At 44.2% G+C, this 13,628-nt stretch overlaps 2 protein-coding genes and 1 pseudogene across 2 annotated transcripts; all 3 read left to right on the forward strand.

Annotated features, from left to right (window-relative positions):
* The first annotated feature begins 200 nt into the window (after window positions 1-200).
* Window positions 201-6,075, forward strand: LOC142403955 (E3 ubiquitin-protein ligase RBBP6-like). The gene is made up of 4 exons (XM_075490254.1): window positions 201-366; window positions 3,192-3,291; window positions 5,383-5,419; window positions 6,010-6,075. Exons 1-4 carry the CDS (start codon window positions 201-203, stop codon window positions 6,073-6,075), a joined length of 369 nt encoding a protein of 122 aa, XP_075346369.1.
* Window positions 6,076-7,591: 1,516 nt separating this feature from the next.
* LOC142403956 (E3 ubiquitin-protein ligase RBBP6-like) lies at window positions 7,592-10,820 on the forward strand. The gene is made up of 6 exons (XM_075490255.1): window positions 7,592-7,621; window positions 7,989-8,128; window positions 8,991-9,163; window positions 9,911-10,014; window positions 10,460-10,657; window positions 10,779-10,820. The coding sequence occupies exons 1-6, from the start codon at window positions 7,592-7,594 to the stop codon at window positions 10,818-10,820; spliced, it is 687 nt and encodes a 228-aa protein (XP_075346370.1).
* A 598-nt stretch (window positions 10,821-11,418) lies between these two features.
* Window positions 11,419-12,733, forward strand: LOC142403957 (E3 ubiquitin-protein ligase RBBP6-like; annotated as a pseudogene).
* Window positions 12,734-13,628: the final 895 nt, after the last annotated feature.

Consider the following 13,628-nt stretch of genomic DNA (forward strand, 5'->3'; position numbering starts at 1 on the left):
GCGTGCGAGAGAGGGAGTGGAGGCCGAGCGCCGTTGCCTTTGAGTGCCTTCGGCCCACTCCACCTCAGCCTGTGCTGCTTGCCCTGACCCCTCGGTGGGCCCTTCCCCGTGCTGCCGCAGGCCATAACCTGGTGCAGAGGCCGCGGCGCCTTCTGCCACGGTAGACGCTGTTGTGGAGCAGGCACCGCCTGGCCCCAACCATGTCGTGCGTCCACTACAAGTTCTCCTCGAAGATGAGCTATGATACGGTCACCTTCAACGGCCTCCACATCTCCCTGTGCGACCTCAAGCGCCAGATCATGATCCGCGAGAAGCTGAAGGTGGCCAACTGCGACCTGCAGATCACCAATGCCCAGACCAAAGAAGGTGCGTGGGGGCAGCGGGCACGTGGCCTCGGGGTCCGACTGGCTGGTGGCGTCGCAGACCGCACCGCAGCAGCCCTGGCCTGCGGGAGCTGCACTCTGCTCTTTGTAGCTTGTCCCCACGTAGCGTGAGTCAGTCTGGGGCCCATCGTGCCAGCATGCGAGGGGACTGGGAGGGCAAGCAGTGCCGGGGATTAAGCGGTGTGGGAAGCGATAATGTGATTCGGCCACGATCGGTAGCTGTGACTTGTGTTGGGGCCTCACAGAGCTGTTCTTCTGTAGTTGATGTTCTGACAGCTGCCTTCAGGTCTGTGTTTTAGAGGCGGAGCTAGGCGTAGAAGAATACGTGGTTGATGTGCGCTGTATAGTGCTTACAGAAGTTTTGGTTTCCTGGAATTACACAGAATCACAGAATCATATAGGTTGGAAAAGACCTTTAAGATCATTGAGTCCAACCATAAACCTAACACTGCCAAAAACCACCACTACACCATGTCTCTAAGTACCTCATCCAAACGTCCTTTAAATACCTCCAGGGATGGCGACTCAACCACTTCCCTGGGCAGCCTGTTCCAATGCTTGATAACCCTCTCGGTGAAGAAAAATTTCCTAATATCCAGTCTAAACCTCCCCTGGCGCAACTTGAGGCCATTTCCTCTTCTCCTATCACTTGTTACCTGGGAGAAGAGACCGACCCCCACCTCTCTACAACCTCCTTTCAGGTAGTTGTAGAGAGCGATGAGGTCTCCCCTCAGCCTCCTTTTCTCCAGGCTAAACAGTCCCAGCTCCCTCAGCCGCTCCTCATAAGACTTCTGCTCCAGACCCTTCACCAGCTTCGTTGCCCTTCTCTGTACGCGCTCCAGTACCTCAATATCCCTCTTGTAGTGGGGGGCCCAAAACTGAACACAGTATTCGAGGTGTGGCCTCACCAGTGCCGAGTACAGGGGCACAATCACTTCCCTAGTCCTGCTGGCCACGCTATTTTTGATACAGGCCAGGATGCCATTGGCCTTCTTGGCCGCCTGGGCACACTGCTGGCTCATATTCAGGCGGCTGTCAACCAACACCCCCAGGTCCTTCTCTGCCAGGCAGCTTTCCAGCCACTCTTCCCCAAGCCTGTAGCGTTGCATGGGGTTGCTGTGGCCCAAGTGCAGGACCTTGCACTTGGCCTTGTTAAACCTCATACAATTCACCCCAGCCCATCGATCCAGCCTGTCCAGGTCCCTCTGCAGAGCCTGCCTACCCTCCAGCAGATCAATTCTTCTAGGTAAAATGATAAGGAAATGTGGGAGGATAACTTGTAATACCAAAGTTGCCAGATTGCTTTGAGATCTGGTGAAGAAAGTTCTCCGACAGTTTGAAACTGCTCTGAAGTCCAGAGGAAGCTTGCTGTTTGATTCCCTAGGGGGAAAGATCAGGAATTTTGTTTCAGCGAAATGATTTCTCGGTTTTCTGAAGAAGCATTCTGTCATTTGGAAGTAGAAGTAAACTGTTCATTTCATGGTTGAAATAATGTCTTCTGGTAGGTATGTTTTGGTCTAAGAGAGGTTCCTGCCCGTAGGAATAATATACTGAAAAAGGGAGCATAAATTGTGAAATATTCCTATTTTGTGTGTGATCACTGAGCAAAACCGCCCTGACAGAGCTTGACTGGAGATACAGCAGCTTTGGTTTTCAGACCATTGTTCTGATGCGGTCTGCAAAGCTTTTAGTATGTACAGCTGTAGGCAGATGACAGGGAATGGCTGCTGATAGTGCTTTACAATATTTAGTCACAGCCAGCTCGTGTGAGTACAACATACAAACCATTCTCATGGAGACATCTTTGCGTTTTAAGCTGACTCAGTCCAAGTGTCTCAGGGAGTTGTGAGGTTTTTTTTTGGGGGGGCCTTCCATAAAGTTCAGAAGGCTTTCCTCCTCTTCAGAAGACTAACATGGTGTAAGCCAAGGCAAAGCATGGATAGCTTCAGGCACACGCTGCTTTCGAAAGGCTCTTCAAGGCTGTCTTCATAAGTCATTTGGTTTGAGTCTCTCTGCTCTGCAAAAAGTGCATCGAAAGAATCCACGTCCCTTGGGCTGATTCAAACTAGATGATTAGCTTAAGAGGGGAGATACCACCTTAGTTGGAGCCAATTCTGCCCTACTTGTGAAAGCAAGTTCAAAAAACCTCCAGAATCTCTGTGATCCAATGTCCAGCCCTGCCAGTTGTGTTTCCATGTCAATGTAAAGCACTGAGCAGCTGAGAAGTGTGGCTGTTGATGGATTAAGCTGCAAGAAATAGACAGAGATGGCAGGCTGTCTTCTGTGTTCTTCTGTGTCAGTCTTCGTGGGTGAATCGTTTTTAGTGAACAGCTATGAAAGCAATGGCGCAGAGTTTCCATGCTTTAGCTGAGTGCCTGTGTTGTTGCAGGGCAAGCTAGTCAGACTTTGGAATGTGGTTTATGCAGGTGAGACTTTGCTGTGGTTTGTTTTTCTCCAGAGATGTCTTGGTTTTGTAGCCTAAGAGCAGCAAAAGCAACTTAAGCTAGGTCAGGAAAGAACCTCATGCATTAGCAGACTCTCCTTTAGTGACCTTTGAGCCCCTTTTGCTGTTGGCGTTCAAACTACTTTTCAAAAATGTAAAAGATGTTGCTGCTTGTGTTTGATTCTCAGACCTGAGGATTTCTTGGAATGTCCTGTTAGTGTGTTGAGACGATAAAAGCGTGATGTTACCTAGAACATTTTGCTTTTTAATCTGAAAGGGATTCTGTGAAGTGCTGTGTAATGACATATTAATATACATTTGTACGAACTGACTCATGTTTTTTTCTGTGTTTGTGTTGTTTTCAGAATACACAGATGATAATGCCCTGATTCCTAGGAACTCATCGGTAATTGTTAGAAGAATCCCTGTAGGAGGAGTTAAATCTACCAGCAAAACATATGTTATGTGAGTATCCGTAAAGCATGGTATTCTTTGTTAGGGGTTCCAGCGTGTGAACTTTTTGGATGGGTATTAGTTTACAGAGGCATTCAGACTGTATCTTTCTCGTTAAAGCTGCTGTTAGTTTTTGTTGTCATGGGGTAGATTTTACTGTATCTGTCCCAAAGGAGACTTACCTTTTTAGGCCTGCTGGGACATGGGGTTCAAACTCCAACAATGGTAACTGTTAAATAAGAGGAGTCTGTTGGGTTTGTTCTTGGGGATGATTTTTCTGAGACCAAGGCTGTAGATCCTTTTTCCTCTCTGTGGAGAGATTCCTCATCATATCTGTTCGCTTTTAGTGCTTTTATAGTCCAGACAGATAGGCATTGTAGTGTAACCTGAGACTTTGTTGCCATCTCAGAAGAGTCTGATTCTCAGGGCTTGACTATTTCTTGCATTTGGGGGAGGCTGGGCGGGATATGGCAGGTATTCTTACGCCCCAAATCTGGGGTTTGTGCGTACTAGCTATACAGGAAAGACCAAGGGTTGCCAGCTGGGGAACCAGGCAAACATGAAGTTGCATTCTTAAATGATTCCTATTAGTTTCCTAAAGACAATGTCCGTTTCTGGCAAGAGAAGAAGAACGCTATCCTAAAGCGTGTTGTCTTTTGTGCGAGTACGATGAAGGAGTAGTTAATCCTTTCCAAACTTGAACCTCAGTAAGCAGTTTAGCATGTTAACAAATGTTACGAGTTCTCTTTCCAGGTCGTTTTTTACCCTAAGGTGATATGCGTGCTCCAGGATTTAATTCTGTGTTCCTAAGCTGTTTGGAGGACAGAGAATCGGGTGTATTGATTAAAATTACAGATATTCAAATGCCATCCTGACTCCGGGATTATTGCTGTCATTTATTTATTCATACAGTCCAGATCTCTATCAGCTGCATTAGCATTGTTTGAATGGTCATGTTTTCCGGCCTTCTTTGAGATACGCCTCTCCACCACAATTAGTAGATATTATTAGCTTGTGGTTTTGCCATGCCTTTCTGATGTTGCTTCTGAGTAAATAAAGTAGGCTGATGAGTTACAGTGTGCCTTGAACAAACAGTACAGCAGCGTCCTGGTACCCATGAAGCATTTGCAATCAAAAAGCCCTGAATTTATGTGGCTCTGCATGTAAACTTCACATGAATTCCACAGCAGCCTTTGAATTGCCTCTGCTCATGGGACACTTTGGATGGTGTAGGAATTTTTTCTTAATGCCATCAATGGTTGCATGTCTGATTGGTGATGAGTAGCATGCAGACAAAGATCAATGAGTACGTGGAATCTCAGCAAGTTTTCCAATGTAATAATTATTTCCTACAATATTGTAGCATTTTCAAGATTATCTTAAAGCAGATTCAGGCAGTTAAGACCTTTTTTTCCCCCAAAAATCGTAGGAACTGCTTTCAGGTGAGATTTCTGCACCTATTTTTAGTCAATATAGCATATGTAACACCTTGAGCACATTTTGGCACTTTCATGGCTAAATATGGTAGATATCTGAACAGAGTGCTTGGGCTTCCACAAAGAAACACTGTAGTAAAGATGATGCTGCTGGCAGTTTTGTTATTTTTTGTCAGATGTCTGATTTGTTTCATTTCACTAAACTTGCCCTTCAAAGTGTCTAGAGCCTCCCTATTCTTTCTTAGAAACTGAAGTACTCTCTCTGGTACCTACTTGTAATGCTAGGGATATACGGATTGGCTAAAGTTACCTTCGTACTTTCATGGAGGATTATTTAAGACCACAAAACTGTAGTAGAGGCTACATATTTTTGATACTTACTCGCAGAGACAAAATATCTGAGGACTTCCTCTTGCACTGTTGTGTTCTGTATCTGTAAGTCTTAGAGTAATTTGTGACAAAGTAGAAATGTGATTTTGGGGGGGTTTTTTAGTTGCACTGCATGTACCAAGAGGGAACAGTTTATGTATACGTATAAATGTCCACATTCACTAGAGTATCAGAACAGAATGTTTTGATGTTCAGGTTTTAGAATCTCTTTTCACTGCTTTATGTTGGGTACAAGTGCCTTCTTTTAAGTTCTGATCACCTTTCTTTCTTCTTCTAGAAGTGGAAGTGAGCCAGCGAGGGCAACATCAAAAGCAGTACGTAAAAACCAATCTCAGCCTTTTTTCTACACACTGTTCTTAATTCTAAACAATGTAGCCTTGTATTAATTTTCCACACATTACCTTAGTAGATATTTTCCAGTAGAAGATAGTCGATGTTGTAAATACAGTGCATTTGCTTCAGCATAGTAAAAACTGAGTAATGCCCTCATTTGCACAGTTCTCCTGTGAATATTGGTATTTGTGCCTAGTAATGCATTGTATTTCATATGGAATACGCTAGAATATTTCCTGACTGACTTGGTGTTGTACAGATAATGTATGATGGGTTTTGGATCACGTAGGTTGAAGGTTTGCACAACTGACCATGGTGCCCTGTTCTACATCTGCCTGTCCATAGCTAGTGCTATGTCTGTCTGTATAGCTTGTTGTGTGCTTTTTGTTTCTTGCCATAAAAATGGTTTGGAGTGTATTTTTTGCATTTTCACATTGTATCTTAAGTATCTTAAGTGTATCACATTCTATCTTAAGTGTATCATTGTAACAGCTTTTGTGTTTGAATATGAATATGCGTTTAATACGAACATGTGTTCAACATGAATGTGTGTTTAATTTTTTGCGAACAGATTGATGACTCTTCTGCCCCTATTTCTCTGGCCCAGCTTATTCAGGTATATCTATATTCTCGTTAAATGCTTAAAGAAAAAAAGTGTTTGCTTGTATTTTTAAATCTTATACGGTGATGCATAGCTGGATAACTCTTGTAATGTGAACAACACATTAATTTGATTTTTCAGAATTTAAAGTGTTTATTTTAACTTTAAAATGTCTGTATATTTTGATACTGTCCTGTAAGGAGTAGTTGCCAGTTTGGGAAGGTAGAAGGGGAGCACCTTATCAGTCTCACCATCATGTTGTGGTATTACTCATGTTCCAGACACAAAGAAGCAGCACTTCAGAAGCTGTTTACTGTTTTTCATACGTTTCGTTAATGTTGCATTGGAAACTAACACAAGTTTCAGAGAAGGATTTACTTGGCTGTAAGTGATGGACATTTGCAACAGCCGAATTAGAGGTGTTTCTGGAACATGGACACCTGCATGGCCATTTCTGCATTTCTAGTTATTACAGTTAGAGATCCAATCCTTGGATGCTGAAGAACTGGGGTTTGGTGACACAAGCCTTTATGTGAGGTACAAACAGAGCCGAAGGTTCTGAGTGCCCGAGAAGGCTCTTTTCAAGGAGGTGAACAGGCACATAGACACCATGTAATGGTGTAAGGACTCCCCAGAACATCTTCAGGACAGCTGTATTTTATAGAAGCAGCTGTTTTCATGCAACCTCAGCTAGCGCTGTGCTGCTCTTCACAGGACGGGGTGAGTGGGGTTGTCTTTGGCTGTGTGGGCTTCAACGCGTTTCTAATGCCTGTGTCAAACAATTCCCTGTGAAACAGACTGCCAATCTGGCTGAAGCCAATGCTCCTGAGGAAGAGAAAGTAAAAGCTGTGATGATACAGTCTTGCCAGCAGTATGATCCCATCAAGTAAGTGTGGATAATGTCAAATCTGTTCTTTGAAGATTCTGGAAAAAATTCTGGAGGTGTTGGTTTTAACAAGAGAGACACATGAATGCCTTTCTCTTTTTTTCCCAAAAACCCTTTTAGTTACGTGAGGACACCCTTGGGTCCACCTCCACCATCATATACGTGCTTTCGCTGTGGAAAACCTGGCCACTATATAAAGAACTGCCCAACACATGGGGTAAGATTGTGGGGGACTTCTGGTGTTAGTTTGTTTTTAAAGTGTTTCCCTTGGCACTTAGGTAACAAATACATGAACACTCCTATTAAGACTCGTTTCTCTTGGGGTGAAATAGAGAGGCTATATGGCAGTGTTGCAAAGCCCTTCAAAATTCAAGGGAAACCTGGAATTAGAAATGTAACATTTTCTTTTTTCTAGGTCATTGACATTGAATATGTCCATAGATCTTTCTCTGTGAACTTGGATGCTTATTGTTATATGTATCAATATTATTGGAAAGTTTTCTGGTTTTAACTCTTTCTAATGACAGTTCACAGTTTTTAAAATTCCGTATAAAACCAAGGTGTTTCTGTTGACCCCATCTGTTGAATATTTGCCTGTTGTAACTACACCAGTCTCTGGCTGAGCATTCATGCCATGTGATGTAAGGCACTGAATGCATATGCATGATGTATGAATTCAACCTTCGTATGGAGAGGGTGAATATAAGTTTCCCCAGTGACTGATTCAGAGCACCAGCACCGAATGAAGCTCTCGCTCTGAATTGCGCTTTGGAGGAGGAGCGGGTTTGTGTCTCTTGTCTGAGTGGCTGGTGAGCTAAGGGATATTGCACCCTTAGGGAACCTGAAGTGAAGCCAAAGCATGTGGAGTGAGTTCAAAACACTGCTCAAGCCTTGGGGACATCCTGGCTATATTCATTTAGGAAAATAAGTATTTCAGTTGAGCAAGCCTGACGCTAGGTAAAAGGAGAGCCCTGAAGGCTTTTGCTGCTTAAAATAAGCATTGCAATGTCATTGGAAGTGTGGGTCTTAAGATGAGCTATGTCTGCATTTCTTTTCTTAACAGGACAAAAATTTTGAGCCTGTTCCCAGAATTAAAAAGAGCACAGGGATTCCCAGGAGCTTCATGATGGAGGTGAAAGACCCCACTACAAAGGGTGCCATGCTGACAAGCACTGGGAGATATGCCATACCAACTATTAGTGCGTAAGTATGGACTTAAGTGGACTGACCAAAAAGGGAACAAGAGAAACCACGCGTGAATGTCTGAGGGGCAATGCAACCAAGTTGGCCAGCATCTGTAGTTACGGGGCAGGAAGCATTGTCATTGTCTCTTAACCATAAAATCCGTGATGCTTTCTAATATTACAATAGGGTGGTCCTACTGTTCATGGCCCTGGACATTGATAAATCTGGTGGTACGCTAAGAATCTGTATTTCTGCAAAACATTTCAGTAGTGTTTACAGTGTAGTCCTTCTCTTTGAAAGCTCGTTTTGCTTCTGCTTTATGTTCCAAAGCCGCCTTGCAACATTTAACAACTAGCAGTTGGATTGAGATTTTGTCCCCCTCTGACTTTTATCAGGTAGTTGCCATAACCTAAGAAAATACTCCTGTGTGCTGACGAGAGTGGCGGCTTTAAAATGCACTTGGTAGCACCTCTGTTTTTCTGTCATGGATCTCCTTTTGTAGAACCTGTAACATCGACTTCTTCCATTGATAAAATGTCCTTACTCGGAGACTAACTTTATCCTGAGCCTGCAATTTACGTTTACCCTCTGGCAAAGGAGAGGTGGGATCCTTCTCACCTGATTTGTAGCTGTCAAACAATTGTTTTTCTAGTCTGAGCTAATTTCTTAGTTGGTCCAATGAATGGGAGAGTTCTGCAGAAGGAAAATGGTGTTGTGGCTATAGAAAAGTAGTTTAAACTAAACGCCTACATTGTAGAAGGCTGATGTGGAGGGAGGAGAACTCCAGCTGTTCTCTTCCTTTGATAGAATCCAAAGCTTGGAAGACTTTTCCTTTACCCACGTTTAACTTTTTCCTTTTTCCTTCCCCACCCCCCTCCAGGGAAGCGTATGCCAGAGGAAAGAAGGAGAAGCCTCCCTTTTTAGCAGAGGAGCCGTCCTCCTCCTCCTCCTCAGATGACCCTGTTCCGGAAGAGTTGTTATGTCTCCTCTGTAAAGACTTGATGACTGATGCAGTTGTTATTCCCTGCTGTGGAAACAGTTATTGTGATGAATGTAAGTGTTACTCCCACGTTTGTTAATTCAAAACATCACAGCTGATCTTCTGAAAGCAGAGAGAGGAGGTAATGGAATGACTTTGTTACCAGCTCTATTTCATACTTAAGTATACCCTGAACAGGAAAGGACTCTTCTCCTAGAAAGGGAAAAAAGAAAAAAAAAAAAGCAGAAAGCTTAGTACCTAGTGAAAGCCTCTTTACATGCAGAGGGGCGAGTAGGAGAAGAGCGCATAATTGTGCAGGTGATGACAGTATTAGATATTGAATGCATTTAGTTTGTCCACACCCTTTCTCTCCTAAAAAACTGCATAGCCAACTCTGGTGACATCCTGCGGTCTGCAACAAATGCAGAGTTAGGCATTTAATCCACATTCTTCTGCACGGGAGAGCTGGTTCAAAACTTCAGAACTCAAACCTACTAATGGTTTTTTGAGACGTGTTTTATTCATTAACCTGGAGGTTGGTGACTTCTGACTGTACTAGATAGTGGAAAGAAGACTAGTCGAAACATCGAGACACAGCCTACTCTACATCTTCAAATGTTGCAATAGTGCAATGTCAAAACTGTCTCGTTATTTGCTGCGTACTATAAATTTTTTACACCGTTGAACACGTATAGCTTCATGCTTTCACTTCAAGACCATATTCACCCACTACCCATCTTCGTGATTTTATAATTAATTAGAACCCCCAAAATTTCCTCTGTTTGGCTAAAAACTGTTTGGATGATTCTAAACATACACAGGTATTCGAACAGCATTACTGGACTCTGAGGAACACACATGCCCAACCTGTCATCAGACGGACGTTTCTCCTGATGCTTTAATTGCCAACAAGGCCCTACGCAAGGTAAGGTGATGACTTTTACATCAACTGTTTGTAAGAAAAGACTATTTGTAAAAAGCTGAAAGGGAAGAAAGGCTAATTTACACCTCCTTAAGCAAGGCCAAGTTGAATAAGGCTAAATGTACCTTTCAAGTACATTACCTGTTGTTCCAGAAGCTGACAGCTCTTTAGTGACAATCTGCACATTCAGGTCACGCTTTTGTTTATCGTGATTGCCTCACTTTCAATTTCGGTGTTAACACTGAGGCACTTTAAATACAGATACTCTGAGTTACCAGTCCTTGATCTTGGTGTTTAATGTGATGTGTTCATATAGCTGTATGTTCATTGATTTTAGGCTTGATAGCATTTCCAGGAGTACACAAGTCATTTTACTCTGTGGAGGCTTTTGTTCATCTATCTACTGAAGTTTCATATTGCCTTTTTGTAAATGTTTTTCTGCCTCTAGGCTGTCAACAACTTCAGAAATGGAACAGGCTACACAAAAAGGCTGCGCAAGCAGCTCCAGCAGCAACAGCAGCAGCAGCCGCCACTGCTACAACCTCCAGCACCACTCATGACTGCTGTCCGTCCTACTGCTCTGGTGACTGCTGGGGAATTCTATATATCTTCCCCTGGGTCCATCAGCAGTGTGTTGGAAGACAAGGTAAGTTTTATTTCAACATATGCAGTGATTCGTGTATCTTAGTAGAGCTGATTTTCCAACTCCTTGCATTTATTCACACGGGCTGTCAGGTTCCTCTACTACAACATCCGGCATTTGCAAGTCTTCTGGGCCCCCAAGGACAATCAATATCCACAACTGGTAAGTAACTATAACTGTAGAATTTCTTTTACAAAAAATGATCTTCAGATAAACTGAATGGGATTTTTTTCTTTTTCCTCTCCCCACTCCAAAAGGGCATCCAAGGAAAGGCAGAACAATTCGCTCAGCTGGTGGCAGACCAGGCTGGGAACTGTAAGTATGCCACAGGAATTCAATATATTACTACTTGTAACCTGTTAAACGAGGCCTTAACACATAACTCACACAACAGCTGGTTTCTAATGAAATAAGTATGCCCAGAGAGTTGCGGAGAATACAAGTGGTAATTAATTCTAACAACATAGGCAGCGTATGTGGAAGAAGTTACCAGAAGTTTGAGAGAAGATTAATTAATATCTGTGCAGTCCTTTGAAGATCAGCAGTGTGAAGTATGAAGCGTCTCAAGGAGTGGCAGAGACGTGGTGGGCACTTGGCACATGGGAGGTGGGCGTCTCTTAAGCAGGGGCAGGCTCCATCCAGAGTCGCAAAGCTGAGCCTAAGGAGAGAAGACTGAGGGAACTGTTGGGGGTGAGGATGTGGAAGGCAAGTCTGAGGGTCAAGAAATGAGTGTAGTCTCAAATGAAGAGAAAGCTGGGAGAAAAATGCTGAAGTTGGGAACAAGAAGTGCTCGCCACCATGCTCCCGCTTCCTTCGCTTTCCTCTTGAACATCAGGGCAGAGCGTAACAAACAGTGACACGTGTTTGGGGGTTTCTTTAGAAGTTCAAATTGAGGACGCCCACGCAGTGAACATACCCAAAGGCCTCAGGCCCCAACACTGCAGCATCAAGGCCAGCCTTTGTGCCTGTGCCTCCACCTCCCTTGTCTCCTCCACCACCCCATGCACTTCCTCTTCCTCCGGGGGTACCAGCACCACAGTTCCCTCCTCAGTTTGCACCTGGTCAGCCTCCATCTGCTGGGTACACTGTCCCCCCTCCAGCATATCCCCCAGCTCCTGCACACACGTCATCAGCTTGGGTACCAACAGCAGTACCCATGGCTCATTCACATACCATCCCAACAACACACGCACCTCCTTCAGAGATTCACAGACTCATAGAATCATTTAGCTTGGAAGCGACATTTAAGATCGTTGATTCCAATCGTAAACCTAAGACTGCCAAGTCTGCTACTAAACCATGTCCCTAAGCACCACGTCTACGTGTCTTTTAAATACCTCCAGGGATGGTGACTCAACCGCTTCCCTGGCAGCCTGTTCCAGGGCTTGATCACCCTTTTGGTGAAGAAATTTTTCCTAATACCCACTCTAAACCTCCACTGGAGCAACTTGAGGCCATTGCCTCTTCTCCTATCACTTGTTACTTGGGAGAAGAGCCCGACACCCACCTCACTACAACCTCCGTTCAGGGCGTTGTAGAGAGCGATGAGGTCTCCCCTCAGCCTCCTTTTCTCCAGGCTAAACAACCCCAGTTCCCTCAGCTGCTCCTCACAGGACTTGTGCTCTAGACCTGTCAACAGCTTCGTTGTTCTTCTTTGGACGCACTCCAGCCCCTCAATGTCTCTCTTGAAGTGAGGGGCCCAACACTGAACACGGGATTCGAGGTGCGGCCTCACCAGTGCCGAGTACAGGGGAACAATCACTGCCCTAGTCCTGCTGCCCACCCTATTTCTGAACCAAGCCAGGATGCCATTGGCCTCCCTTATGTAGGCAGGAGTTTTACAGAGAACAACGGAGACTTGAAGAGGAGTAAGTATTTGGCTCAATGAAGTTACGTTGTTTTTCATTTTTGTCTTTCAATAGCGTATCGGACTGCAGTTACACGGAAGTGCAAAAAGAAAGAAAGAGAAAGGAAGGAAAGAGAAATTCCAAACCTGATGAGTTTACCGCTGATTTTGCTAAGGAAATGACAGAGTGTAAAAGGATGAAAAAGGAGCACAGGCGTTCGTTTTCCAGGTAACTGCTTTACATGTCCGTAACGGAGAAGCAGATTGTCCAGAAGAATCAGGAGGAGTTCCTCCGCTCCACCTCTCTAACCAAGAGTCGTAACCTTCGTTCTAGGTCCAGGTCACCCCCAGAGAGGAGATCCCATGCCCGGTCAAGGTCTCCAGTATTTAGAGGCCGCTCTCCCACTGAACGGACTCTAGCTCAAGGGGAAGGAGGAAAGGAGTATTTTAAGTAGATATTATATTTAGGACTAAATAAATTAAATGAAAGACAAAGCAAAAACATTCGCTTCTTGTTTGCTCTGACTGTCCCTGACTGGGGCTGTGGGTAGCCATAGGGAGGGTGGAAGCCTTGCATCTCTCTTTACAAGTCCTCTCTCTCTCTCACTGTCAAAGCACTGCAGCTTCGGGTGCTCCTAGTGTTGGAGACACAATTAGCTTTATTCTTACAGCTAACTCAGGTCTTGGTCTAAAGTGTCGGCTTTTTGGGGGGGTTTGTTTGTTTTTTTAATACACATATTTCTGTATGTGTTTCAAAGCAGAACCTGGATCTTAGTGTGGTAGGAATAAAGCACTGGGAAGCTTGCCAGTTATTGTGGAACAGTACAGCAGCAAAATGAAAATTAGTGAAGGTTTGTTTAAAAAGATTGCATGAAAGCTTTTGTTCTGCATATTTCTTCATTGTCTTGCTCTTATGTTAGCTGTCGTTCTACACTTCCAAAGTTGTGCTGCTGCCCTCCTGTTACTACAGCCAAAGCAAGAGAGTGGACCCTTTTTGCTTTAGTCTTGGTGTTTCAGTCACTGCAAGGATCTCTAGTTGGTATTTGTCCTTCGGGGCTGCAGAGGTGCAGAGAGTCATGCCCATTGTTTTAGCGCCGTCAAGCACAACTGTGATCCTTCCTGGCTGAA

This window comes from Mycteria americana, unplaced genomic scaffold, assembly GCF_035582795.1.
Source record: "Mycteria americana isolate JAX WOST 10 ecotype Jacksonville Zoo and Gardens unplaced genomic scaffold, USCA_MyAme_1.0 Scaffold_49, whole genome shotgun sequence".
Taxonomy (NCBI): domain Eukaryota; kingdom Metazoa; phylum Chordata; class Aves; order Ciconiiformes; family Ciconiidae; genus Mycteria; species Mycteria americana.